The sequence below is a fragment of the Seriola lalandi genome, unplaced genomic scaffold, assembly GCF_002814215.2.
Source record: "Seriola lalandi dorsalis isolate HSWRI2012SDOR001 ecotype SW California unplaced genomic scaffold, Sedor1 jcf7180002054966, whole genome shotgun sequence".
NCBI classification, from domain to species: domain Eukaryota; kingdom Metazoa; phylum Chordata; class Actinopteri; order Carangiformes; family Carangidae; genus Seriola; species Seriola lalandi.
In genome coordinates, this window is record NW_019525517.1 from 1,456,748 (window position 1) to 1,481,742 (window position 24,995).

At 40.1% G+C, this 24,995-nt stretch overlaps 2 protein-coding genes across 4 annotated transcripts in view; one reads left to right on the top strand and one right to left on the bottom strand.

Moving 5' to 3' along the window:
• Positions 1–2,359, bottom strand: part of LOC111646182 (rho GTPase-activating protein 6-like) — a 70,147-nt gene extending 67,788 nt beyond the window's left edge. The window contains exon 1 of one of the 2 annotated variants that reach the window (XM_023395612.2): positions 1,694–2,359. In XM_023395612.2, coding sequence (XP_023251380.1) covers positions 1,694–2,188 — 495 coding nt within the window. In that variant the 5' untranslated portion in view covers positions 2,189–2,359. The remainder of the gene's footprint in view (positions 1–1,693) is intronic. The other variant, XM_023395611.2, reaches the window with a different exon arrangement.
• Positions 2,360–5,659: 3,300 nt separating this feature from the next.
• On the top strand, positions 5,660–16,510 carry LOC111646187 (MSL complex subunit 3). Of its 2 annotated transcripts, XM_023395618.2 has the most exons (14): positions 5,661–5,890; positions 7,455–7,537; positions 7,735–7,830; positions 8,040–8,134; positions 8,220–8,317; positions 8,601–8,729; positions 8,991–9,151; positions 9,629–9,787; positions 9,913–10,148; positions 10,259–10,348; positions 11,036–11,145; positions 11,551–11,650; positions 11,811–11,895; positions 14,635–16,510. In XM_023395618.2, exons 1-14 carry the CDS (start codon positions 5,792–5,794, stop codon positions 14,732–14,734), a joined length of 1,641 nt encoding a protein of 546 aa, XP_023251386.1. In that variant the 5' UTR covers positions 5,661–5,791; the 3' UTR covers positions 14,735–16,510. The 2 variants fall into 2 exon arrangements, with proteins under 2 accessions (XP_087027004.1, XP_023251386.1); XM_087170878.1 differs by lacking the exon at positions 10,259–10,348 and having other exon boundaries at positions 5,660–5,890.
• The last annotated feature ends 8,485 nt before the right edge of the window (positions 16,511–24,995 follow it).

Below are 24,995 nucleotides of genomic sequence, written 5' to 3' on the forward strand. Positions count from 1 at the left end.
TTTTACTTCACACCCAAAAGTGTGTGAAACATCCTGTCTTGGCTCAGTATTTTTACAAACACTCTGAGGTGCAATAACTTCATGCTCAAGATTGTACTAATGACTCCAAACTGATGGCCTCATGTTATCCTCGGTGGGCCGTGGCAGGAGGAGGGGGGGAGTCCATGGAAAATAGAGTTACAGTGATGGGAAACGCTGCAGAGTGAGAGCTTCTCGACATCTCAGAGTTCAAGTGAAGGAGGAAAAGTGTGGATGCGTGTGTGTGTGTGTGTGTGTGTGTGTGTGTGTGTGTGTGTGTGTGTGTGTGTGTGTGTGTGTGTGAAAGAAAGACGGAGAAGCACACTGCAAGAAAGTGTAGCAGAGAGAGTGAAGCTGGAGCTGTTCTTTGTAATAGGAAATGATGGGAGAGCTGTTTGAGGGCCGCATGGTTTTGACCCTGTGACCGCTCCCAGTCGTGAGAACCCAGTCCCGGGCCATGTGTCCTTAAGACACTCACATCAGTATACACACGCGCTTCTATACATACACACACACACACACACACTCGGTGCAACAAGCAAAACACATATCAGCTAAGCCAGAGAAAGAGAGAATACGTCCAGAAAAGAAGCTGGAAAATTATCATACCTTTCCACCACTGGATGTGGACTTGTGCCAACTATGCAACCTATAAAGCCCCCCCCCCCCCCCCCCCGCTAAAAATAAGTCACCCAAGCATGTTTTGGTAAGGATTTCATATGCTACCTTCCCCTTATTCACACTCAATTTGAAGCCTATATGAAGACAAAAGCCCAGCCAGCTTAATGACTACAACAGTAGGAGAAAAAAACAGATTATGAGGGGAAGACTATCTGTGCACTTCACTGAACCTTTTGTTGGAAATGTTTAATCCTCAGAAGCTCCGAAAGAGCTGCTTTAGCTTTCCCACAAGTACTTCTGTGTAAGGTGTGACTCTCACAAGGACTGAAAACACAGCGATGACCAGCCAAGAAAAAGTCCAGGTGGGAGAAGTGGAGCAGTGCTGCCTGCACCCTGTTCCCCCAGTTAATTACCCACGTGCCCTTGGGCAAGACTACTGCTCTAGTTGTAGGCTGTAGTGTACTGGTTTAATACTGGATGGCTTCCAGGTGCAGATGTCAGAGTCAGGTCAACACTCCCTCTTCAAAATCCATAAATCTTCCAGTTGGGCTCGAGTATCTCCACACACACACCTCAGGTCATGATGTCTTACTCTACACACAGTCTATTTTAAGATTCACAGACATCTTTCTGGGTCTAAGAATCAAACGTGCACTCTGTAGAGTCTGGCTGTTCTGACAGAGATTTGCAGCAGCAAATGTGTCTCCTGGCATACAGTGGATTTGACTTCCAGCAGAAATAAACAATGTGTTAAGGCTGCTGATTGCTTTTTCTAGTTATTCCAGGAGCTGTCATATGCACTTCAGGGATGGCAAATTCCTAAATTCTGTTAAGCCACTTTTCCAGCAGTTTAGTGTGCATACATAGAAAGGAACTATACATGAAGAAACAAGGGAGAAACACATGATTATTTACACATGGTTGATTGTCATATGATGGTCACATATGTATCATTCCACTCAACACAAGCTGGACTCTTAACTATGACTCGGTTACTCAGGATGACTTACAACCTCAGAGGTAGAAACTTATTCTACTGCGTTGGAAACTTTACCTCTGATTTCCACACAACGTAAGCGTGAGAGCTGGACGGCTGCACTTTCCTCTGGAGCCACCTCCGCGGGGAGAACAGCGTACCGGTGCTCCCGGACGGCGCAGCGCCGGGTCCCCTCACCAGAAACGGTAAATCCCCGGCGGTATTCCTTTTAGCACACTTCACTGTATCATAGTCAAAGTGGAAGTTGGAGGATGGAGAAACATCCAATGGTATGGAAGGAGAAGAGAGGGACGGGGTTATGGGCTCCTTTAGTGTCGGAATCTTAGTGCGTAAAGCTGGTTTGACAGCCACGCGCTCCGGAGACGCACCTGCGTCCGCAGCCGCCGCTCCAGAAAGCGGTGCTCCAGTTGTTGCCTCGGTGCCGGTGCCACAATGTCTTATGATCGCGGGGTCCAGGCTGCGGGTCTGGCGTAGCCTCCGTTTGATTATGGCTTTGGAGGCAGGAGAGGAGCAGGAGAAGACGCTGTTGAGAAGTCCTTGAGCCGCAGACATGTCTCCTCGTTTTGGATCTCACATCAGCGCTGCCCAGTGCGTCTCTTTAAAACTCCAACCTCAAGACAGGAATTTGGTGTTGCCCCATCAAAAGGAAGTTCCACGTACAAGCTGGTGAAGAGCTGGAATGTGCTGCATTTGGCTGCAGACGCTGCGCACTGTGGAGAAGGAGCTAGTCAAATCTTCTTTTCCTCTGCTGTGATCTTCTGCACGTTGGTCATTGACTAACTGGAGTAGAGTGAGAAGACAGTGTGAAAGTGTGTGTGCATGAGCGTGGGAGGGCGTTCAGAGCACTTGAGATGAATACTTGCATACTGTAATTTTTCTTAATAACCAATTTAACTTCAAAATATTAGAACTTTTTGTTTTTGCAGATTTTGTTTTTTCAACTCTTGGCATAAAGAGTCAACTTTACACCTCCATTGTGCTTCCTTTTCTTTTTTGTTAAAATGTAAATTACTTCCAGCACTGGGTGATAATTAATCTCATCCACTGAATTCCATTCAAGCAGCATTTGATTTTGCCTGAAATACTTCACAACACTTTGACCACTAACTTTGTTTCCTGCTGCCTTAACTGTTTAAGATGTGGAGTAAGATGATTTTCTGTAATGAAGAAGCTCATGTTCATGAGGGTAATTAGGCAAGTAGCCTGTCACAATAATCAGACAGGCAGAAGGTCATACATACAGACAGAGATGATTTAGCCCTGGATGAAAATAGGCGTATTAATCCTCGTCTCCCATTAATCCACCTCGCTGTCTGGGAATAATAGGCCTATCAGTGAGGCCTGCTGTGTGCTATTATTAGCTAAACAATAAGTGAGCCGTAGGATTAATAGCCAATGCATGTCTTCATACACCTGTGTATGAGGCTGACATAGTGCCAGACATTTGTTGACACAGATGCTCATAGAAGAGCTCAGTAATTTCAGCATGTTAAGATGGTGTGTGTGTCTGCATTTGTTTAAAGGAGAGAGTGTGCAAGGAAGAGAAGCACTGCGAGAGGAGAGAGAGAGAGAGAGAGAGAGAGAGAGAGAGACAGAGAGAGAGTATGTGTGGCCCAGTGTGTGAAAGTATGGGAAAAATGAAAAGAGACAGCAGGAGTCTGGAGAGGAGGGTGCCGGCCGGCTGATAAAGGAGCTTATGAAGCTGCACCGCATGACACACTCACACACATACACACAACACAGCATGACATGACACTGATAACAGCTGAGATAGATTTGACACTTCTAAAAACAGTCTGCGGGGGAAAAGAATGAAACACTGACTGAGTGAAAACACAGAAGCAGGAATTATGGATGAAAACATGGTGTTTTGCATTAGTTTATGAAAAGGTTTATGGAGAGAAGCCAGCACTTGAAGCATTATTGCCTACTACTCCTACTTTGGGAAAAAGCCAAAAAACAACGGTAATATGGAGGAAGAGTGTGTAATTGAAAAGGTATTAAACGGATATGTTCCCATATCACAGATTTAGAAAGTATAGACCAGTGCAGCATCCTTGACTTTTTCATTTTGCTGCCTTCACGTTCTTCAGCATATGTTAAAGACAATATGGTCATTGAATGTCTCGTGTTATTGATGTGTGACCATGGAAAACATTTAATGTGAAACAGTGATCATTTGACATGACTGTCAAAATATATGAAACGCGGTCAGGGTCAAAGGGAAGGAGAGTAAATTAACAGGGCTACACTTCAGCCAGTCATGTTCAGTGTTATATACACACTGTCCATATTTGGTATACAATAGTAGAGCTGCACTGCCTGAAACCATTTTAAGCAAAATGAGTCTAGATTCAGACACAGCTGCAGAGACATGTTTCCTGTGCCGGGATCAGTGTATCCCACATTTCATTGTCCAAGGCTGTTTCACACAAATGAATAAAAAGGTTACAAGGTCAGGAACAAAAAGAATCAAATTACTGGTATGAACTATGAAACAATAAACCAGTGATACAATGTCTATTTTTATCTAAACAATTAGCATTATTTATGGTGGAAAGAGAAAAGAACTAAGTTAGTCCCGATTTATGATTTATTACTCCAAATTATTACTACAAATGAATAATCAGATCTTTTTTAAGTGATTAAAGTCTGAGATTTGACAAGTAGTTGAATGTGCCTACAATTTACACACACACACACACACACACACTCACACACACACACACACACACACACACACACACACACGTATGCATGCACGCACACATTTTGTACCCTAGAGCAATATGTCTATCTGACCAAAGATTTCACATGTTCCTGGCTGCTCATATAAACATCCCCATACTGTATATTTTAAGAGACCCCATATTGTTCCAGGAGAGGAAGATTAGATTATTGAGACATGGTGAATTTTCTTTTACTCCACTTTGCCTCAAGGGAAAGAGTCTTTCTCAAAACTGTGACTACCAAAACAACATGTTTTGCTCCTCTGAGGTATGGGATGTATGATACCCATGTTGCTTAATGTGTATAGGCAGATTCAATTTCAGAACATGATCTGCAGAGTTGTAGCTAGTTGGTGCTATTCACAATAGAGCAATATATTGCCCGGGGGTTATTAATTATTTTTATGTGATTAATCCCAAAACAGACACGGATGACTTTCCTGTTTGGTGAGATTTTATACCAGGGACCCTTCTAAGAGAGATTGTAAGAGATTATAAAGATGTTGGTAAAGTGTGTGTTTAAAATATATTTCACATGATTAATGGGTAACATATGGAGCTTTGTAAAGAAATGGGGTACCTTTCATATCAGTTTTGAAACCTAATATTTATGATGTCACTGATAGGCTATACATTTTTCATGCTTACATACTGCACTGTTAGTGTTAGGCATGTGACAAAGTAATATTATATGCTAATGTGTAACCAACACACACGAATTGAAGCTATTTAACATATGGAACAGAAACATTTTGGTTGTGATTTAACAGATGTGGCACGAGTCTCATGTAGACTTTTTGTGCTCATATAGTGATATCTATTGGCCAGAGTTTGAAATTGCACTACTACTACGGTGTCCGTGAGAGATCAGTCCAACTTATTAAATCGCTTTTTTTGTGTTGCCTTCACTGATATAGGAAGTGTGACGAATAGCTCCGCTCAGCTCCTGAACTGCAATATCCTCGACTTTTGTTCTCATGCATGAAAATAAAGTTTTGATGAACTTTAAAAATATTGTAGGCTTTTACAGTGTATAGTCTGATGAATCTAATGGCTGAAATTGTGATAATTCACAAACTAAAACATACATGTGTATGATGCTCATTTTCAAGCTTGGTTTAAGCTATTATGATTCTGTATGGTAAAACAGTTGTCTATACTTTCAATTCACTCACCTAGCCTCCAGTTTCGTCCGCATAAAAACATAAACAATCTACTGTAAGTGCCGCTATTTGCGCGGCCCTTCAGGTGTAGAAATTACGAGGAGTCAGTGAAGGCAGCTGCATTTGTCCCACAACAGCGCCATCCTTCCACAGCCTGGTTTGGTGGGAGACCCCTCACGAAAAAAAGTGTTTGGCAAGGAAAGAGTTAAGGAGTTTATAGGGTCCAGATCGATGCCTCCTCTCCCACACGTCGCCATGAACAAATGAATTCGCGGGGAATTAAATATCAATTTCACAAAGGAGAAAGAGTCCTCTGCTTTGAACCCGACCCTACCAAGGCTAAAGTGTTGTATGACGCTAAGGTAACGTTTAATACAAACTACTTTTGCCTTTCGGTGTTTAGACTTTATATAAACGAATAATTTATACTGGAAAAACAGGGTTGTTTCTGTAAGGTGTGTTATATATGAATCGACTGGAAAGGCCACTTAGGCCTCAGAGAAACAACATTGGCAGATAACGTAACGCTAACGGTTGTGGTTTCTTGCATGTTTTCCGGGTAGGTTTGATTGCACGTTTGTTCTTGAAACGCATGATTCAAGTAGTAAGATAAAGACAAGTCTAATGTTTTGTAGCCGTTAAGTTTATTTCTAAGGATGCTACTGGATGAAGCAGTCCAGCCAACACTATTACAAATGTATGCTTTAATGTTCTGTAAGCAAACGTTAGTGAGATTATATAACACAGTAAAGTAACGTAAGTAATCACCCAAAGCAGTTTAATGTCAACACATGATAAACAAACGCACCAACACATCTTCCCAGCTAACTCAGCCAACACTGACCATTGTAATGCACCCGTTATCGTTGTCTAGCTATCTTACCACTTCATGCTACCTAAGAAGGTAACGTGGCGTTGTTTGAAGCAGATACATAAAGGTCCAGCCGAGTTGATTATTATTTTAAGTGCGCAATGTCGTTTTAGCTGGCTAGTTAGCAACTGGCTAACGCTAATAGAGGGCAATTCACGGTATATATCAATGCATTCTAGCTTGGCTTTTGCTAACCATGGCTAGCTAACAGGTGGCATTAACTGCTGTTTAACTCCATGTTTATGAGTTGCGTTGTAGTAAGAAGCTTCAGGTATTTTACTTAAGTAGCAATACAACAAAATAAACACAAATTTACCTCTACTAATTTAAGTGTTATTTAAGCATAAGTCCTGCATTCGACATTTTTGCAGCTAATGTAGCTTCTTAAAGTTTCAAAAGCAAAATGAGAGTTTTATTATTAATAAACCTGTAAGCATCATTTTAGCTTTGTAGCTGCTCTATTTGATGCAAGGAATAAGATAGGGACATAGTGTTGTGCTATTTAAATTTCATATATCATTCAGATAATGGTTGAATTGCCATTTTGTTTCCTCTACAAATATATTCTAATAATATAAAATCTTGATTTGCAAAGGCAGGATCAAATATTTCAGGGTAAAAGGTAGGTTTAAAATTGTGTTTTTTTAATTTTGAAAGTATTAGAGCCTGACCCATATTGCATATATGTATGTATATATATATATATATATATATATATATATATATATATATATATATATATATATATATATATATATTTCAACTTGAATGTACAAAGAATCAAATAATCATAAAATGCTGCCTATATAACTTTATTTGGCCAAAGCAATTTCCACTGCATTATTGCTTCTTAATAATAAAAGTATTCATATCCGCACACACTGAGAATGTATGTGCCAATACCAATATATCTGTGATAGGCCAATATCGGCTGATAAAGTTGGCAGACTCATAAATTGGATAAGTCGAGCTATAATTGTGAGTAATAGCATTGTCCTTCAAAGCTCATGTGCCTTAAGTAAGATTATACTTACTGTTTTGTGTTCACATTACAGGTCCTTGATGTCTTAATAGGTACAGATGAACATGGAAGAAGAATCCCAAAGTACCTGATTCACTTCAATGGTTGGAACAGAAGGTGACATTGAATTGGCTTTCTTTTATTAACAGTAGATGAGCGATCTTCTACTGTAATCTGCTTACTTAAATGTGTCCAACTCATTATAGTGTTTATCATCATCTAATGTTCAACGACCTGTGTAATAATGTTACTTTAAACCACTACTGTTAAATCATGCAGGCTTTTCTTTTTGTTTAATGCCTGTGTTTGTGCAGCTGGGATCGTTGGGCTGCAGAAGATCATGTCCTAAGGGACATTGAGGAAAACCGTAAATTGCAACGTAAACTGGCTCGCAAAGCTCTAGGTCGCATGTAAGTTCATATTATGTTCAAAAATTCAGTTTTGAAAGTCAAAATATCATCGAAATATACAACATTATGATACCTCAACCCCAAGATGATGAACAGGCTATAGAAATGTCCAATCCACAAGTTCTGAATTTGACCTTTTCTTTTGTTTCTCATATCTATAGACGAGTGTCATACAGATGGTTTGTGTTTTGTTTTCTGTCATGTGGTAGGAAGAGAAAGGGATGGGCGAAGAGGCGTCGTCGTCAGTCTGGCACTAAATCTTCTCTGAAGACTCTCCCTAAGGAGGACGACAGTGATGACGCATGTGAGAAACCTCTCTTTGTCTTTGTCTTTTGCTCCCAGTCTCCCTCAGCAATCAAATTAATCTGCCTGCATTTTTCTGTCTCCAGGTTTGATTTCGTCTTCAGAGAGTAGTGACGGGGACGATTCCGACCCTGAATCTTCAAATAGCGGGGACAGCACCTTCTCTGAGGACATCAACAAAATGGTAAAGTAGATCTGTTCGATCTGTATCTTTGAATATATGGACCAAAAATTACACTTTGGTTGATCCCATTATCAAGACCCAACCGACAATGAGGGCCATCAGAAGTAACCCCCCCACCCCCCCACGTCTTTACCGTCATCAGCTTGCCAGAACAATATTTTTGTGCAAGTTGGCTGATAGACACTCGGTATGACTCTTATGAGCATGATTGTTCATAGAGGAATTCATCCTTTTAGTTTGTGAACACCATGTGCCTGATGTTTTTTTATATTGGTTGTTTCAGAGGGTTGAACCAGACCTTAACATTAAGAGGGAATGTGAGGAGAAGATTGTCCATGTTGACATCAGCATCCCCGATGTTCTGAAGAAGAAACTGGAGGATGACTGTTTCTACATCAACAAGAGGAAAAAGGTACATGCAGCAGATATTAATCAATGCTACACATTTTTAAATTTTAGATTTGTCTACAGTACATGAGTGATTTGCATTTCATGTTGATTCTTTTGATTGTCCATATGGTTTATATTTGTCTTCAAGATAAATTATAAATGGATAAAAACATTTTGAATACTTACAGTAACTTTGATTAGCTCAAAATTGGTGCTTCTGGTAGATAATGAAGCTTGCTTTCATGGATTTGCCTTTATGCTTGACCATCCTTTTCTCTCCTAGCTGGTGATGGTTCCCTGTCAGACGAATGTGGTGCACATCCTCGAGTCCTACGTGAAACACTTTGCCATCAACAAAGCATTCATGGCCAATGAGAGGTACCGGCGGCAGCAGCAGAGCACGACACAGAGCAGCAGCCCACAGCCCGTCCCTCCAGAGAAGAGGTGAGTCTATATAAAATATTGCGATGGAAGTAGATGTACTTAGTCCAGTGTAGATCGTCATTAAAAGATAATATACATGTTGGTCCAGCAATATTTGAATATCATTTGTCATCTTCTCTCCCAATATTTGTATTATGGTAATCAATATCGACACCCTCTTAAAATAATGGCCTAAGTCATTTTTTCAGGTTTTTCAGGAAACACAAAAAACTCAACAAAAGAGTCACACTTTTGACATAGGCCATTATACAACCGGGGGTAGAATTGCATGTTCCCCTCAACTGAGGATTCAGGCGATTTTACCAGAGGTGGCCAGCATCATGAGGGGGTGATTTAGGCAAAAAAAACATTTTTGTCAAAACATGACTTAGGCCATTATTTTAGGAAGGTGACGATATATTAATATTATGGAGCACAGTTCCATGTTATATGATCATGAACATTAACTAATTATGCTTAATTTTCCTTTATATTAAGTGAGGAGCTGTGTAAGGAAATGGTTGATGGCCTGAGGATCACGTTTGACTTCACCTTACCCATGATCCTCCTCTACCCCTGTGAACAAGCTCAATTCAAGAAGGTCAGCTCCTCCAGGCTCTTTCTGGCCATGAATGAAAGCTCCCCCTGCTCCAGCAAGTAAGTGTGCCATGATAGATCATGTCTTATGTGCTTTAACAGATGCCACTGCTTGCTTGTGATATACTACATTCGGTCATTGTGCGCTTTCATTAAGCTAGAAAGGTTTTTCTTTGTCTCTGAAGCACCCAACGAGAGCGCAGCCCGAGCCCGTTGGGACACAACCCCCCTACTCCTCAGTCCACAGACAGTCAGCCAGCACTGAGTGACATCTCAGCCACCACACCCACCGCCCCAGCCCCCACCCCAAAGCGCAGACGCCACCCTGACATGGACTGTATCTCATACCAGTCCCAGTCACTCAGACGCTCCACCAGGAACACGTCTGGAGGTGACCGGCCAGCTGAAGGAAGCAGTGGAGGTAGTCTGCTTTTACAGGCATTGGTGCTATTTTGAGACTGTAAAAATATAAATACTCATTTATGACCTCTTCACTTGTGAGCTATAAATGTTATGTATGTAATGATCCAGGTGGAGGCAGTGCCACAGCGTCCCCACAGCTCAAACGGCGTTTGGTCGATACCTCATCCCAGCCCAAGTTCTTCCTCAACCTCGACAGAAGTAAGCTGACACTCCATTAAAAAATGAGATGGCTGTTCTGTTCAGAAAAGTGAACAACTATGTTAACATGACATTACAGAATCCTTATATAAATAAAGACAGTATTTCAGTCAAGCTTTTAAAAGGGTTGTTCACTGTCATGTCTGTCTGAAGACTGTAAAATGAATGACCAAATACTGTTTACATGCAGTTTACATTATTCGCATTCAACACCTTTTTAACGACTCACATTTGTTGCACACATATTTAAAAGCTTAGGTGTAATTAACTTAAACAATGGCTCTGTTCCATTGTTTTTAGTTAATAACATGCGTTTGACAAGTCAAGATGCATACAGTGAGGCAAGTCTATTGTCCTAATCAGATAAATATTAAATAATGCGTTTCATGAAAACATTTAGTATCATCATTTTGAGTGAAGTGACAGCTTGTTCTGTTCGTAATAACCAGTTTGGCCCAGTAGATGGTGCTATCCTGCTTCTTTCCTCCCACAGTAGTCCCCTCTCAAGTGCTTTAGAAGTGTACTCTCCCAAGAATAAATTTGATCCCTCAAAACTTTTTTATGCCTGCATCAATTTTTTGCTGTCATTGGTTTATCTTCTTAAACCATTTTCCAGCAATGATGAGCTACATAACAAGATAGTTTTTATAAAGTGTTTTCTTTCCTCTGTTCTTCCTCTTTATCTAGAAACCCCAGTGCACAGTGGCTCATCTTCCCCATTGCCCTTGACGCCAAGCAAAGAGCGAAGCGGGCCATTCTATGGCCTGGAGAGCCGGAGAAACAATGAGCTTAATGAGGTGATGCAACAGTGTGTGAAGAGTGTACTATTACCTGGAAGGGAAACACTGTCTTGCTCAAGGACAGTAGGACAGTTATATAAGTGGGCTACATCATTGCAGGGAGAGAAATTACGCATATCTGAATTGAAATTGTCTGACCCGGTAACATAACCTGTGTATGAAACAGTTTGGACCACATGGGTCCACCGTATTGCCATGTCATGTACACATTTACCAGTCATCAGAAATATATTTAACATTGATCATAACCACCAACTGCTGTCAATTCTGAACTGCATATGGCATTTAGAAAAATGGTGACTATTTACTGTAGGGACCCTGTGATTGATTTTTTGATTTGCCAATACATCCAGTGTGCAGTGAAATCTGACCATATGCTTTTTCCTTTGGTCTGTTGATCAGGTCCTCAGCTGGAAGCTGACTCCTGATAACTACCCTCTGAATGACCAGCCTCCTCCACCTTCCTACCTGTATGGATCACAGCACCTTTTGCGGCTTTTTGGTTCGTATCTCTGGTCATTTAACTGTCATTGGTTCACTTGTTATACATGATTCCATTGGTTTGGTTGTGGTAGAAGGGGAGACTTGGCAGTTATTTTGTGATATATATATATTTTTTTGCAGCTTCCTTACATTCCTCTTCTCACTATCTTTTCTTCCAGTGAAGCTTCCTGAGATCCTGGGAAAGATGCAGATCCCTGAGAGGAATCTCCGAGCCCTGGTCAAACATTTGGAACTCTTTCTCAGGTAACTGATCAGTACCTTAATGCATTAGAGGTCAGTCTCAGAGGTAAGTGCTTTACAAACCAAGAGAGGGACAGAAACACTGTAATTAAAGTGGGTTAAAGAGACGAGTAGTGTGTCTGTAGTATGGGTTTCAAGAGATGTGGGAGAACCAATCTTGAAATCACTCAGGCCTAAAAAATTTTTTTCTTCACAAAAACATTTAGACTTAATATGGAATTCTCACCCCAATTCTTGGAAAAGGGATTGTGCTGTCAGGTGGACAGAAACTGTGTGACAACATGTATAATTTTCTCGGGGTATAAATCATTAAAAAGATATAGTGCTGCAAAGAATTAAAGGGACATTAAATATGAGCAACTTTGAGTTAAAATGCACCTTGCTAATAACCAGCATGGTTCATTAACCGAGGTTTGACCTGCCTAAGCATTAAAGCTCAATTGCAACTGCCAGGGTTGAGCCGCAAGAAGTTCTCATTTCACAAGGAGCATGGGGTGGAAGATATCAGTACACCCTTGACAAATACATTTTATGCCCTATGCACAGTATCCTAATGTACTGAAGTGTGTGGTCATCTGCTTCACAGTAGCAGAATAAAAGGACTAGATTAAAAGATGGAGGACAGCAGTTGAATTCATTAAAAGACAAAAATAGTGATTGTCTGGAAATTATCAATACACAAACCACAATACTAAAACAAAAAGGCAAGGAAGAGTAAGTAAATGAGAACATGGGAGTGGAGGGGAGGAGGGGGAATGGAGTGAGAAAGAGCATGTGTTAGAGGGAGGGAGATGAGTGGGCGTTACACAAGCACGGGAGTCTAATCTTTAAATCCTCCCTAGCGATCTTCAGTTCAGCCGGTCCCAAACCTGGGGGGATTTAGGTCCTCTCATTCTCTAATCAAACAATCGCAGTACTGCTTTCTGCCACCAAGCAGTGCTATGGAGCAACGCTTGAACGCACCATCGAGTGGGCACAGGAACAAACCTGAGTCTGAGAGCCATAACTGCCTGTACTCGACCAAAAATGTATATAAATAAATAAACTGAAGCTCTGTACTTGGTGCCACAAAAATCTTGAGGTGGTCTTCTGAAAATACATAGACCTGGCATTCGTGTCAGTTTGTGGGAGGAGAGTGCCGTGCAGTATGAAAGGATTACAGCATTCAACTTAGTATGTGAGGCATCAACTTCTCCAGATTTTTCTCACAGCAGGGTAGAAGGGCTCTTAAACGAAATTTTCAACAAGTGACTTTAACACTAAAATAAAATACAGAGAACTCTTTCTTTTCAGCAAGATTAGCAGTTCATCTTGGCACAGCATCTCATGCATTGTCATCAGTAGTAGGGGGAACATGAGTAGAATGTCCTTTGATTTACTTCAGTGGCACTGGACTGCAAATCACTGGTGTATCTCTTTTCATAGAGCATTATTCTGCAGAATTGGATGCAAAGAGTGAAGTGCTTAAAAGTAAATTACTTTTGCAGTTTCAATCTCCTCTGTAGCTCTGTGATGAACTATAAGTCGTTAAGACAGGATTGATAGCATTCAGTGCAGGAAACACTCCCATTTTTCCCAGTGACTAATTAATATGTTCACTGTGTTGGAGACTCTGCAGGACACTGGACAGAAACTAAAACGCTGTCGTCTTTTGGGAAAGCCTTCATGCTTTTTACTCTGAATGCAGTCCTGTGGCAGATTGTGCCGAGCGGGCAAAAACTGATTGATGTGGCGGAGACTGAAGTGCAATGCATTCTGGGATTTGGCCACAGTTGATCTCTCACTCTCCCTTTCTCTGCAAGAATGATTATGATTAAGTGTGGGTGTGTGTGCACATGTGTACGCACACGTTATGCTGATTTACAATGTGTATGCCTAAAGCGGCTTGCCTTGTGTTATTACTGTTCTAACAGCAATAAAGATTAGCACAAGCCTGAATTTCTGGCACCAAAGAGCCAGAAAAAATTATTTTCTGATTAATAAATATATATTGAAACCTATTTAGTGCCTTGTAATGAATCTCTTTGAGCATTTTTTGTTTGTAGTTAAGAATTGACTTACATAAACCTATTTTCTTTAGACGAGCTCTTGCTTATCTTGAGTTTGCTCACTGTGTGGTGTTCGAATATTTCCTTTATTGTCCCATCAGGTTGTCTTGTTTGCTATTCGTTGTTAAAGCGTTCTTAAGTTCTCTGATGAGGATAATTTGTTTGCATTGAGATTAGGAAGGCCGGTGGAGCTAAGATGAGATGGCAAGATTTAGAGGATTTGGCCGAGTAGCGGATACTAAGAAGATTCCGGATTAGTTTTCCCCGCTACTGATTAGATGGGAGGAGGGGGGTGATTTTTCACTCTTTCCCTCTCTGACTTTTGGTCTGTCATTCTCATGTTCGCAGTCTTTCTGCTATAGTGATTGGTTCTCTGATGGTAGTATATGGATGAGGGGGCTTTGTCTCTGACATGTATACTCACAGGCAGAGGGCAAGGGGTCTAGGATTTATGTGGAATGAGCCAGGGATATCTAGGAAAACTAGAAGTGAACTGGGACGTGACTTTTGAGATGCTTTCCTGTCATTGCTTTTTGCTTCATGTAAGCCTGTCGTGTCCATGCTGTTTGTCATCTGACAAACAGCTTATGTTGAATGTTTAATGTGAACAAATAGCTGCTGAACATTCTTGGCGTCAAACTATCTCACTAGATCTCCTTCTCTTGTACTGCCTTTTTCCCACCCTCTCTCTCAGGTTTCTGGCAGAGTTCCATGAGGATTTTTTTCCTGAGTCTGCATATGTGTCAGCATCAGAGGCCCACTACAGCATGAAACAACCAAGGCCTGTTTACTGAAGGAGACACTGGCCATTGTGTTTCCTTCCCTTGTTGCCTTTACCCTGACCTAACCTTTCAGCTTGCCAAGACTGACCTGTCGGGGCTCATGTTCAGAGGGATAATAGCAGCTTCCTCTGGAGTTAAGCTGTATTGTGCTTTCCTGGGCATCCCTTTCTTCTCCTCTGGCCTAACATTAGTTTTCCTCCTGTTGCCTTGTGGAATAAGTTGCTTCTACCATGCCACTAACCCTCGCCTGCGCTCTATTTGTGGTACTGTAGTGCATGTGAAGCCACCCTGCGACGCTTTGCTTCAGTGTACTGCTCCACGGCATGTCGAGTGCTGTGTGTTACCCCATATCAGATCTTATTCTCAGGAGGCAGCTAATACTGAGCCTCCTTTCCAAGGCTTTCCTCATTATCATCTGCTTTTTTGTTACCAGGCATACACATTTTAGGACCAGGCTGATGCTGTAAAGTTCTCTAGCCTCTGGTCAAATCACACAGATGGAAGCAGACACGATCACTGCTATTTGGCAAAGCTCTTTTTCCTCCTGCTAACACTTTGCCGCTCTTCATAGCCACAGTTTTGGAATATTGTAGTGTGTTCATAAAAGGGACACATATTGAAAAGCCCTGTGTTCTTGTTCTGTCTTCCTGATAAACTAAGTTTGGATACTCTTTGGCGCATTGTATGCTGTTTTGCCTGTTTGGAAGCTTGGCCCCTCTTAATGTAGGGACTTCCTTGTAGTGCTTCCCTTGCAGTGTCGCCAGTGATCCTCCTCTCGAGATGATTCCTCTAAAGCTACAGTAGGATGTGCTTCTTCTGTCGTGGAGAGGCTTTGCTGCTTTTGCTGAGCAATTCAAATTTGTGGACTCTTAAAAACTTTAATCGGGAATGTTGTTTTTCCTCCTCTAGTATTACACTTTTTTGGTGTGTAATGAGAGATTTTCTTATTTCTTGCTTTGTCTTGCTTTGGATGTTGTCCTGTGCATGTCTGATAAATGTCTTAACTTTTTATTTGACTTCGCTCTGCCTGTTCCTCCCACTGTTGCCCCCCTTCTAACAGGAAGGATAAGTTGCAGCAGTGAAAGATGAAAAAAACAATAAGTGCCGTGTACAACATATCACAGTAATGTGTGTGTTAATAAAGAGATATCTTGTTCTAAAGCTAATCTTGATATACACTTAAAGACTAGAGGCTGTTAGTATTTGCAATTAAAGATTGCTTTGGACCAGCTCAGGAGTGAGCATCACAAAGATTAGACAATCGCTGAAATGTGTCAAAAACAAAATTACATTTATGTGATATAGACCATAACGACTAATGCAGTTTGTTGAAAAATGTACAAGAAATAATCAAACAAATTCTAGAAGATGATTTGTAAATGCAACAACAGTAGTAATTCTGGTTACTCATCATGACCTTGTAAAAATGTAAATACAAAACACCTGTTGGATCAGTATGCTATTTATTTTTTTTCACACACCACTGGATCACTTTGTTAATGTGTTGTTTGTTAAACTGGTTATAAAATACTTGACAAGATCCAATAATACACAGTTAGCTTGTGTCAGCTATTTCTTGGACAAATATATCTGTAAATACAGTGTCACTTATAGGTTTAATACAGTGTTTCTATGTTTTCAGTGTTGTGTACAGAGGTATGGTTTGCATAGCCTGTTAGACTTTTCTATTGTTTTTCATTTCATCTTTTTTCTGTAAGGTAAGTTTCATTTTATCCTAATCGTCTCCATTGTCTAGAGACGATAATTAAATAAAGATTTTTTCTAAAACTTGTGAGCTTATTTACAAATGTACAAACAACAGTCTCATTGTGTATGAATATACTGTACTGCCCCTATCACTTTTCTACATGTCAGTTTTTTAAATGTGTTTTACAGTCTTTATTGATAATAGCTCATTTCTGCGTATTTTGTTGCCTTTTACTTCTCACTAAAGAGTTAGTAGCTGGGAGCATGCAAATGGATTTGCTGCGAGTGCTCTGTTAAAAAATTAAATGTTGAGAGAGGAGGTTTTATTGGCCACCTTCACCATTCATGTCACTGAATTACAGCTGATTAAAACTTCAACCCTGAATATGTTGCTGCCACAGCTTGCCATTTTGAATCTACTGTCCTTGGCAGCGTGGCTCCTCTTGTTTTTGTTTCAACTACTTAAAAGCAATCCACATCGAATCTAGTGGTTCCCATTTATATGAAAACCTGACACTACTGACACCATTTAATCAAAGGTAATAAAACCTGCCAGAATAAAAGCCAAAGTGACAGGACAGATTTGTCAGTGATGTGTTAAGATGCTTCCACTGTTGCCCTGGTCAGCATTAGTGGACAAGTTGAAATTTTGATGTAGTCAATGTACCCTTGTCAGCTAAAGATGGATGGGAGTCTTCTGTTATTTGTTCTAAGCAGAGGCGGACATGTTTTTGGCTGAGATGAGAGTTTGATGGGTTGTTCCAAATCAGGTACTTTTGGAACATAGTTCACCACTGCTGAGGGACTGAGAGAGCGACTGGGCAAAGTTATATACCATTTTTTTCACGGGGTCACAGCTGAACATAGAATATGCATACTTCATTGGTTAACCACTTAGTGTAGTTAAAGAGTTTAAGGTCAGACGAACTATAATTCCAAAGACTGGAAGTTATGTCATGAAATCATAACCACAACTGACGTGCACAAGTATGATGTGCGCCAGAGTAACTGTTGCAGCAGCAGTTGTCTTATAGAAATGTTTGACATTTAGGGAAATATATCTTTTGCCTTCTTGCATAAAGTTACTTAACCCTGACATGCTGGAGGCCTGACTCCCCTTAAGTCAGTAAATATACATTATTACAATTCCAATTTATCAGATCAGCTTCTATTGCAATACAAGCAAACATTTGAATATGTGAAAAGTCTCTTCTTCTATACCTCCATACTTATCTTTACTGTTTGCACAACTATACTTTTAGTCTATGTACCTATGTGAGGCTGGCTATTGTGGCTTCCCCATATCAGGGTTCTAATGGGTTTTAGTGGTGAACCTTAATTGTATTTGGACTGGGTCTGACTTCATGTAATGAACCGCTTATCAGTGCAACCCAAGACAGCACTTTCTTGCCTGCTGCTATCATGTAACCACAGAAGCCACTGGTTCAAGCCTCTCCATGCATCTCAAATCGATTTCCCTTCTCATGCTGTCTCTTTCCACTTACCACATGATTCAATCTTTGAGGGGGGAAATGGGATGTAATGAGATGTGAGCTATCGCCTCGTAAGTGCTGCTGCCCACACCTTTCACCTGATTCCTCCGTTTCCTTTGTTTGTGTTCACCCCTTCCATCTACAGCAGGTGCAGTCCTATCTTTCCATCCCACTCTCCAGGCTCCATGTCTCGCTTCTTTTCAAGTCCCTGAGTGGTTTTCTTTTCCTGCCCTGACATCCATATCATCATCTCTTTTCTCTAATGCGCCCTCTGATTGGTCTTTTGTCTTTTATTCTTCTCCTCACTCTTCAGTACTTTGCTGAGACAGAAGAGAAAAAGAGTGAGAAGCTTTTGGCCAGTAGGAGTGTGGAGGCACATCTCTTTCCATTCCTTTATCTAATTTGGGAGTGTTTTCCGCTTCCCTTCCTCTTTTCATCCATTCCTAGCTTTTGCCTTTTCAAGACATCCTTTGACACATTCATCCCCATCAAAGTCGTCAAAGTCGCTGTCATTTTTTCTCTTTGTCGCTCATCTTCATCCTCTTGTTTCTTCCATCATCCCATTCTCTCATTTTCATTCTCGCACCATGGACCAAGGTGACGGATTGCAAGAGGAGAAGGTGGACACCAGCCTGTCTGTCTCATCTGATTCTTCTTGGACATCATTTGATGTTAGCACTGACCTCACATCAGTCAGCTCTGACCAAATCTTGAGTCCAGCGACAGGTCACAGTGGCTGTAAACTGTTTGAGGACCAGCACCCAAAGTCTTCTTCAGTCAAGGTCTCCTCTGAAATGCGAACCCTAAAGGTTGCATGGAAAGAGACATCTTTTCTTGGAAATGATGAGTAAGTATATCATTGTATAACTAGAGCATTCATCAGGGACCAGGTGAAAATAAGTGACAGAAACACTGTCATGTGCAATCTACCTGTGAGAAATAGGAATTTGATCAGACCTTTTGGTCAGATGGAATGACTGTAAAACAATTGTTATCATGGTTTTGTGTAATTTCAAAATAAAATTGTTGTGAACCAACTAATTAGCATTGAAAACTAAATACAGCTGAGGTTCATATGAATGTCATTGGTTTTGCAGGTATTTGGTTATAAACCAAAGTATTGGACAAGTTGAAAGTTATATGGTGCTGAAAGGTCGGGATCACTTAAGTCATTAGGTTACATCACCTGGCAACCGAGTGTCTGTATGAAACTTATAGTCAGTTCATCTAGTAAATACAAGGCTAATTTTGACATGTTGGTCCAAGATGAAAGGTCAAGGGATCACCAAAGTAATTTGTATCCGTTCTTTTGAGACCCTGAACATATGCATCAAAGTTCATGCGAATCCATCTCATAGCTGTGGAAATATTTTACTGAAATTAAAAAATGTCATCCTCATTCTGGTGTTCGAAGAAAAATAAGTCCTAGATATTTTCCTAAATACTTTCTCGACTTGAGTGTCTTTGATAACGCAACACACGGCTCCTGTGCTGAAATGCATGCATGATTGTGTATATTAGATTAAATTTAATCAAGGTGAGTGAACAAGCCTTCCCTAATCGTGCAGTCAGTTTTAAATATGCCACCTTGGTTCTGACCTGTAATCATGATAGCCCATTCATCATTACTGTGTCATGTATTACACTAATGCTTCAGACTGCAATGTAATATGAGTCCTTTGATACAAACACAAGGTCTGATCAGTATGTTTTCAGTCTGCAAATATCAGTATGTGGTTCTACATGACTCATGAGCTAGTGATGGCGTTCCATTGGCATTTTGATAAATCCATCTGATCATTTGAGCCATCAAATGAAAAGTTTTGTCGCTGAAAGCAGGGATTGTTCTTTCCCCTTCTGGTTGAGAATTTAGCAGCAAGAAAAATACCACTAACCTCTTAGAAAGGGTGGGAAAGAAGGGGATAAAAGATCTCTACCAGTAGCACATGAAAGCAAGAGCACTCACTGAGACTTTGCTTTCAGCCCACAGTGGCGATGATTATCGGTATCATCTGGTTTTAATCATGAGCGTTTCTGTAATGGGAGTCTGATTCCCAATAGTAGGACTGTGAGAATGGATAAAGCAAACCCTGCATGAGTATAGAGAGAGAGAGACTATAAATCACCTCCCCTCATTGAATTCTTCAGAGATTCTCAGGCAAGCAGGAAAACCAAGGGTGTTGTTCGTAAATCCTTACTTTTTTCTTTTCGTATTTCTTTCTTTCTTTCCTCTCTCCATCACTCCACCATGCCCTGATATATATAATTACCCTTCCACAGGCAGACAAAGTCTGAACACACTGACTGGCAGACACTCTCACCATGTCTTTAAATGACCCTTAATTCCCTGTGGAGTGTTTCTGTAACTTTACACGAAGACTGATTAGACTTTGGCTGAGGAATATTTCAGAGCCATCTGAGGAATATAAATGCATTTTGCACCTTTTACTCTTTCTTTGTCAGTAGCTGGATTTCCATCATTGAAATGGAATGACTGAAGAGAAATAGCAAATGTCCACAAGACTTTCAGGTGTGTGAATACAAACTAAGAATGTACATCATTTTGGCAAAAATAACATTTTGCAGTGTGTTGTTGTTCTTGGGCATAAGGCATACAGGCAAGGCAAATATCCATAATGTATAAAATATATACAGGTTATTTTTTGGGTGTTATTTTGTAACAGACATTTTTCATTGGGTGATTGTTCTGATTTCGCTAAAATTTCTACCTTAAAGGTTCAACCATTTAGCAAATGCAGTCATCTTTTATTTATTTTTTTGTGTAGAGAGTTAGATGAGTAGAATTATATTACTCTCATGTCCATATGCAAAATATGAAGCTTGAGCCAACACATAATTTAAGCTTAGCATTAAGAGGAAAACCGACAGCCTGGCTTTGTCCAAGGTCAAAATATGTACCCTCTTACACCTCTATAACCCACTAATTAACATGTTATGTCTTGTTTGTTAAATCAGTACACAAACAGACATGTAAAAACATCAGTTTTTAGTTTTAAAAGTCATGTGTCAAGACAATTTTTTGGCTACCAACAGCCAAGTGCAGCAGCTTCCTGGAGTGTTGTTGTCACCAAAGTATATTATGTTACTAATGTAACATTATAATGTAGCCATGAAGCAATTCAAAAGCATTTTTTCACTTTGGAGCAAGCCATGCTAGCCGTTTCCCCCTGCTTCCAGCCTTTACGCTAAGCTAAACACCTCCCGGTGAGAGTGGTACAGACTTGCTCTCTTCTTTGCGAGACAGAGAAAAAGTGTGTTTATCAAACTATTACTTTAAGAAAACCTATTTATTCACATTGAACCAGTTGATGATAACGAAGCAAATTCATATTTTAGTTTTTTGTGAAATTTCAAATAAGTAAATGTCATGTAGTGGCTTCCTCCTCATCCTGATCTCTTTGTCTAACTTTCCCTCTGTGCAGTCGTTTCTCCTTGTGCTGATTTCTGTCTCAATAATGTGCAAGGAAACAGTTAATGTTCTTGTGCTGTATTTAAAGTCTAAAAAGGTTACAGCGGTCAGTGCGCTTAAACCCTATTGGCTAGTGCACTTAGGGAAGCTTAGTGATGATTGGACCATCTGGAAGAAGATAGGATCCCTCATGTGAGAAAAAAAATTATATATATATAATTACTATTTCTGAACATAAATGACTGTTTCTGTCACTTAAATTTGTTTAGCCATTGCTGGATAGAATTTTTCTGAAGAAAACTGAACTAAAAATCAGATCCTCCCATGTTAAGAGAGAGTGGGAGGGAGGGTGAGAAAAAATAGGGGCAGCTTTAAGAGATCATACCACAGAGAGAGAGAGAGAGCTGCAGAGATGTAAAGAATGAAAAAAAGCAGATAAAGAGATTGAGTGATTTTCTGCTCGCTGCTGAATCACCTGACCCTATATCCATGCTTTAGGACCTTCTGCCCCATATTCCCAGCTTTCTCCAGTTTCTCTTTCTTCTCATTTTGTTTTTCTCCTCCATATTCTGGTATCACAAGAGCTTCAAAACAACTAACTTTTTCTCCATCCGTCGCCCCACCCTCACTGACCCAAACATGAAGTAATTTTGCTGCAGTTGTGGTGATTGTTTTTGTGAAGCCTGCCCCCTTGCCGGTGGTAGCCTGAGGATTAGGATACAGTCAGAGAGGCAGAGAGACGTAGCAGGATGGCAAACTGAGTCATGAGGTAAGATAAGATATAGTATTTACATCTCATCCTCCATGTCCATATGATGTAGTGATGAGCTTTGTTGATTGCAGTGACAGTAGTTATCTATGCGAGTGTGGAGAAGGTGCATGTTGTCTTTATGTCTGTGGGGTGGAGTGAATATATTCAGCTTTACTTGTGTCTGAGGTTTTATTTTTTGTCTGTAGTCATTTTTTTTCTATTTCTTTCCAATTGATTTATTCAGATGCCGGTTTTTTAATTCATTCATTTATTTTTTATTTTTTTTACTAAATTACTTTACAATTTCCTGCTCAAAATTCTGTAGCATCTACATTTTTACCTAATCATGGCATTTATAGCACAGATAATCACAGTATGTGTCCACATTCCACTGCACGTATAATGCCTGATTTCATCTGTGCAGAACCTGTAAATAGGTCTTCTGGAGAATTTTGGTGAAAGTTGTTTCTATCTCTCCAGGCAAGCAGCACAGTGTGTGGCAGACAGACATTTTCACAGTCTGGTGGAGGCACTCTGATCGGAGTCCTCCCACTTATCTTACTGTAGTAACAGCATTTTCTACTTCTTTCAAGCTCTGTGGTTCTGACATAAAATTTGACAGGATTTAGAATCAGGCTTGGCTGTCAGGCTATGAACTGCAGTCTGCTGTATAAACTCGCATATATACACTACTGTTTCCCAGCCTACATTGATAGAAATAAACAAAATAAACTCTTGTCACTCACTATGTTTAATTCTAGGACGTTGGCCATTTACCCAGTACAGAAGTTGATTCATAATATTTTGTTCTTGAATTATTGTCTATCCTCATAGTGCTAGTAATTTCATTTGCTGTTCCATATCAGGCATGATAACCTATGCGTATTGATAACCAAACTTACATAACATAAAGCTGCGCTTACCTATATTTTTATGTTGGCAGTGGTTAATTCACTATGTTCAATATGAAAGATGCGCTCGTAATAACAAACCCATACAGAATTATCACTAACTCTGCTGTCCCCCTCAGCTCTGCAGAGTGTTTTAGCACTTTTCAGCTGATTCTTTTTGTTTTAACACCTGGAAATTTACTGTTTGGTTCAGTCTTACGACTCTCGTCAATCATCTTGGTTCTTGCTGCAACAGGCAGCTATTGTCAGTGCACTGTATGCTACCCATGCAGCATGCAAACAGCAGGCGGTGGTGGTCCAAATGAATATTGCTCCATGTCTGCTTGTGTGCTTGGGCAACTGTTTGCTAACAAATTCACAAAAACAACGATGTGAGGTGATAATATTTCTGTTTGTCTGTCTGCTGTACAGCTTGTTGTGCCATTTCCAAGTGGACAAAAAATTAATATAAATGCAGGTTTGAATGTACTTTTTTAACATTATATCCAAAATATACAATATATGCCTTGTCAAAGCTGTTGTAATTGTTTGTACATTGAATTGGGTATAAAGTATGTTTTATAGTGCTTTTATGTGCTCATGTGTCACATACTGTACGGGAACCAATAGTCAGTTGCAAATTGAGATAATATTACCAATGAACCACAGCAGGAACAGTATCAGTAATGGGGAGACAGCATGAGAAGTGATGTCAAAGAGGGATTGAGGTTGAGCCTTTAAAAACATTTATTACCTGATTAGTGTTATGCAGTGGTCCTTTGGGACAGTTGGCTCCTTTTTGAATGAGTACAGTTACACCATTATGATGCTTGAACTGTAACGTGGTTACGCAATGATAACACAATGTGGTCCCACTAGATTATCATATTATATCATTATGTGGCAGGTCTTGATGCATTAAAGTCACATTTTGTTCATGTTGGATGTTGAAAACCAGATAAGGAACTGGTCAGACTGGATGCAGCACAGCCATAGTAGTTCAAAGTAACAAGAGAGAAAAAAGCATTGAACATTAGAGCACAGTCCCTATATTTCTACATCTCATCTATCTCATCTCATGTGATCTACATGGATCACATTTGACTTTAAAATTCTGACCTTTGGTTGAAGTGCCCTCTTTGCACCACGAGTTGAATTTGTTAGCATAACTGCATGAGTGTGGAATACAAACTCATGAATTAGAGCCTCTCAAGCTGACACATTTTGACATTTAATTACCGTACTTGTTTTCATTGGGACAACACATGCAGGATTAATCAGAAACTACAGCAGTGGTATCTGAGATAATATGTTTTGTCTGTAAAAGTTTGACCTTTAAGCAATAATTACATGTGGGGAAAAGTTGTGGAGCTCACAGACAATTGAGCAACTACTGGTGCAACAATATGGAAAAATAAATCTCAGGAGGCAGAAGCAACAGATTTTCTGTACTGATCAGCTGGTAGCTAGGTCACTTAAGTCATGGTGTATTATAAATGATAGGAGGGGGTGTAATTAAACAGAGGAGGAATCTCTTTTCTCTTTTTAATGAAACAGTAAAGACCTTTGGCCCTCTGAATCAAGCCGGCTGTTCAATCAAATTCTCCATCATCTCTTTCAGCTGTGGATCAGATGAGAATGATGCAGATTATGAAAATTGATCACAGGTTATTGCTTTTGTTCTGAATTAGGCTGACAATATTGTATTTAGCCAATTAACAGTCTGTTCACTTTGAAGTGATATCGGTCATCTTGTATTTTGCAGGATGACTCATTGCTAAGATTCTCCTCTCCTTAATTTCTCCATTCCTTTGTTCCTTCCTTCTTCTCCAGATTTTGCCTTCCATTTTTCTCTCCTACATTCCTTGTGTTCTCCGTTTCATCCCTTCATCTGTCTGACCATCTTATCTTTCCACCATCCCTTGCTTTCCCATGACAATCCACATAATTGCCTCCGTTAAGGAGGTTACGTTTTCACCCGTTTCTGTTTGTTTGTTTGTCA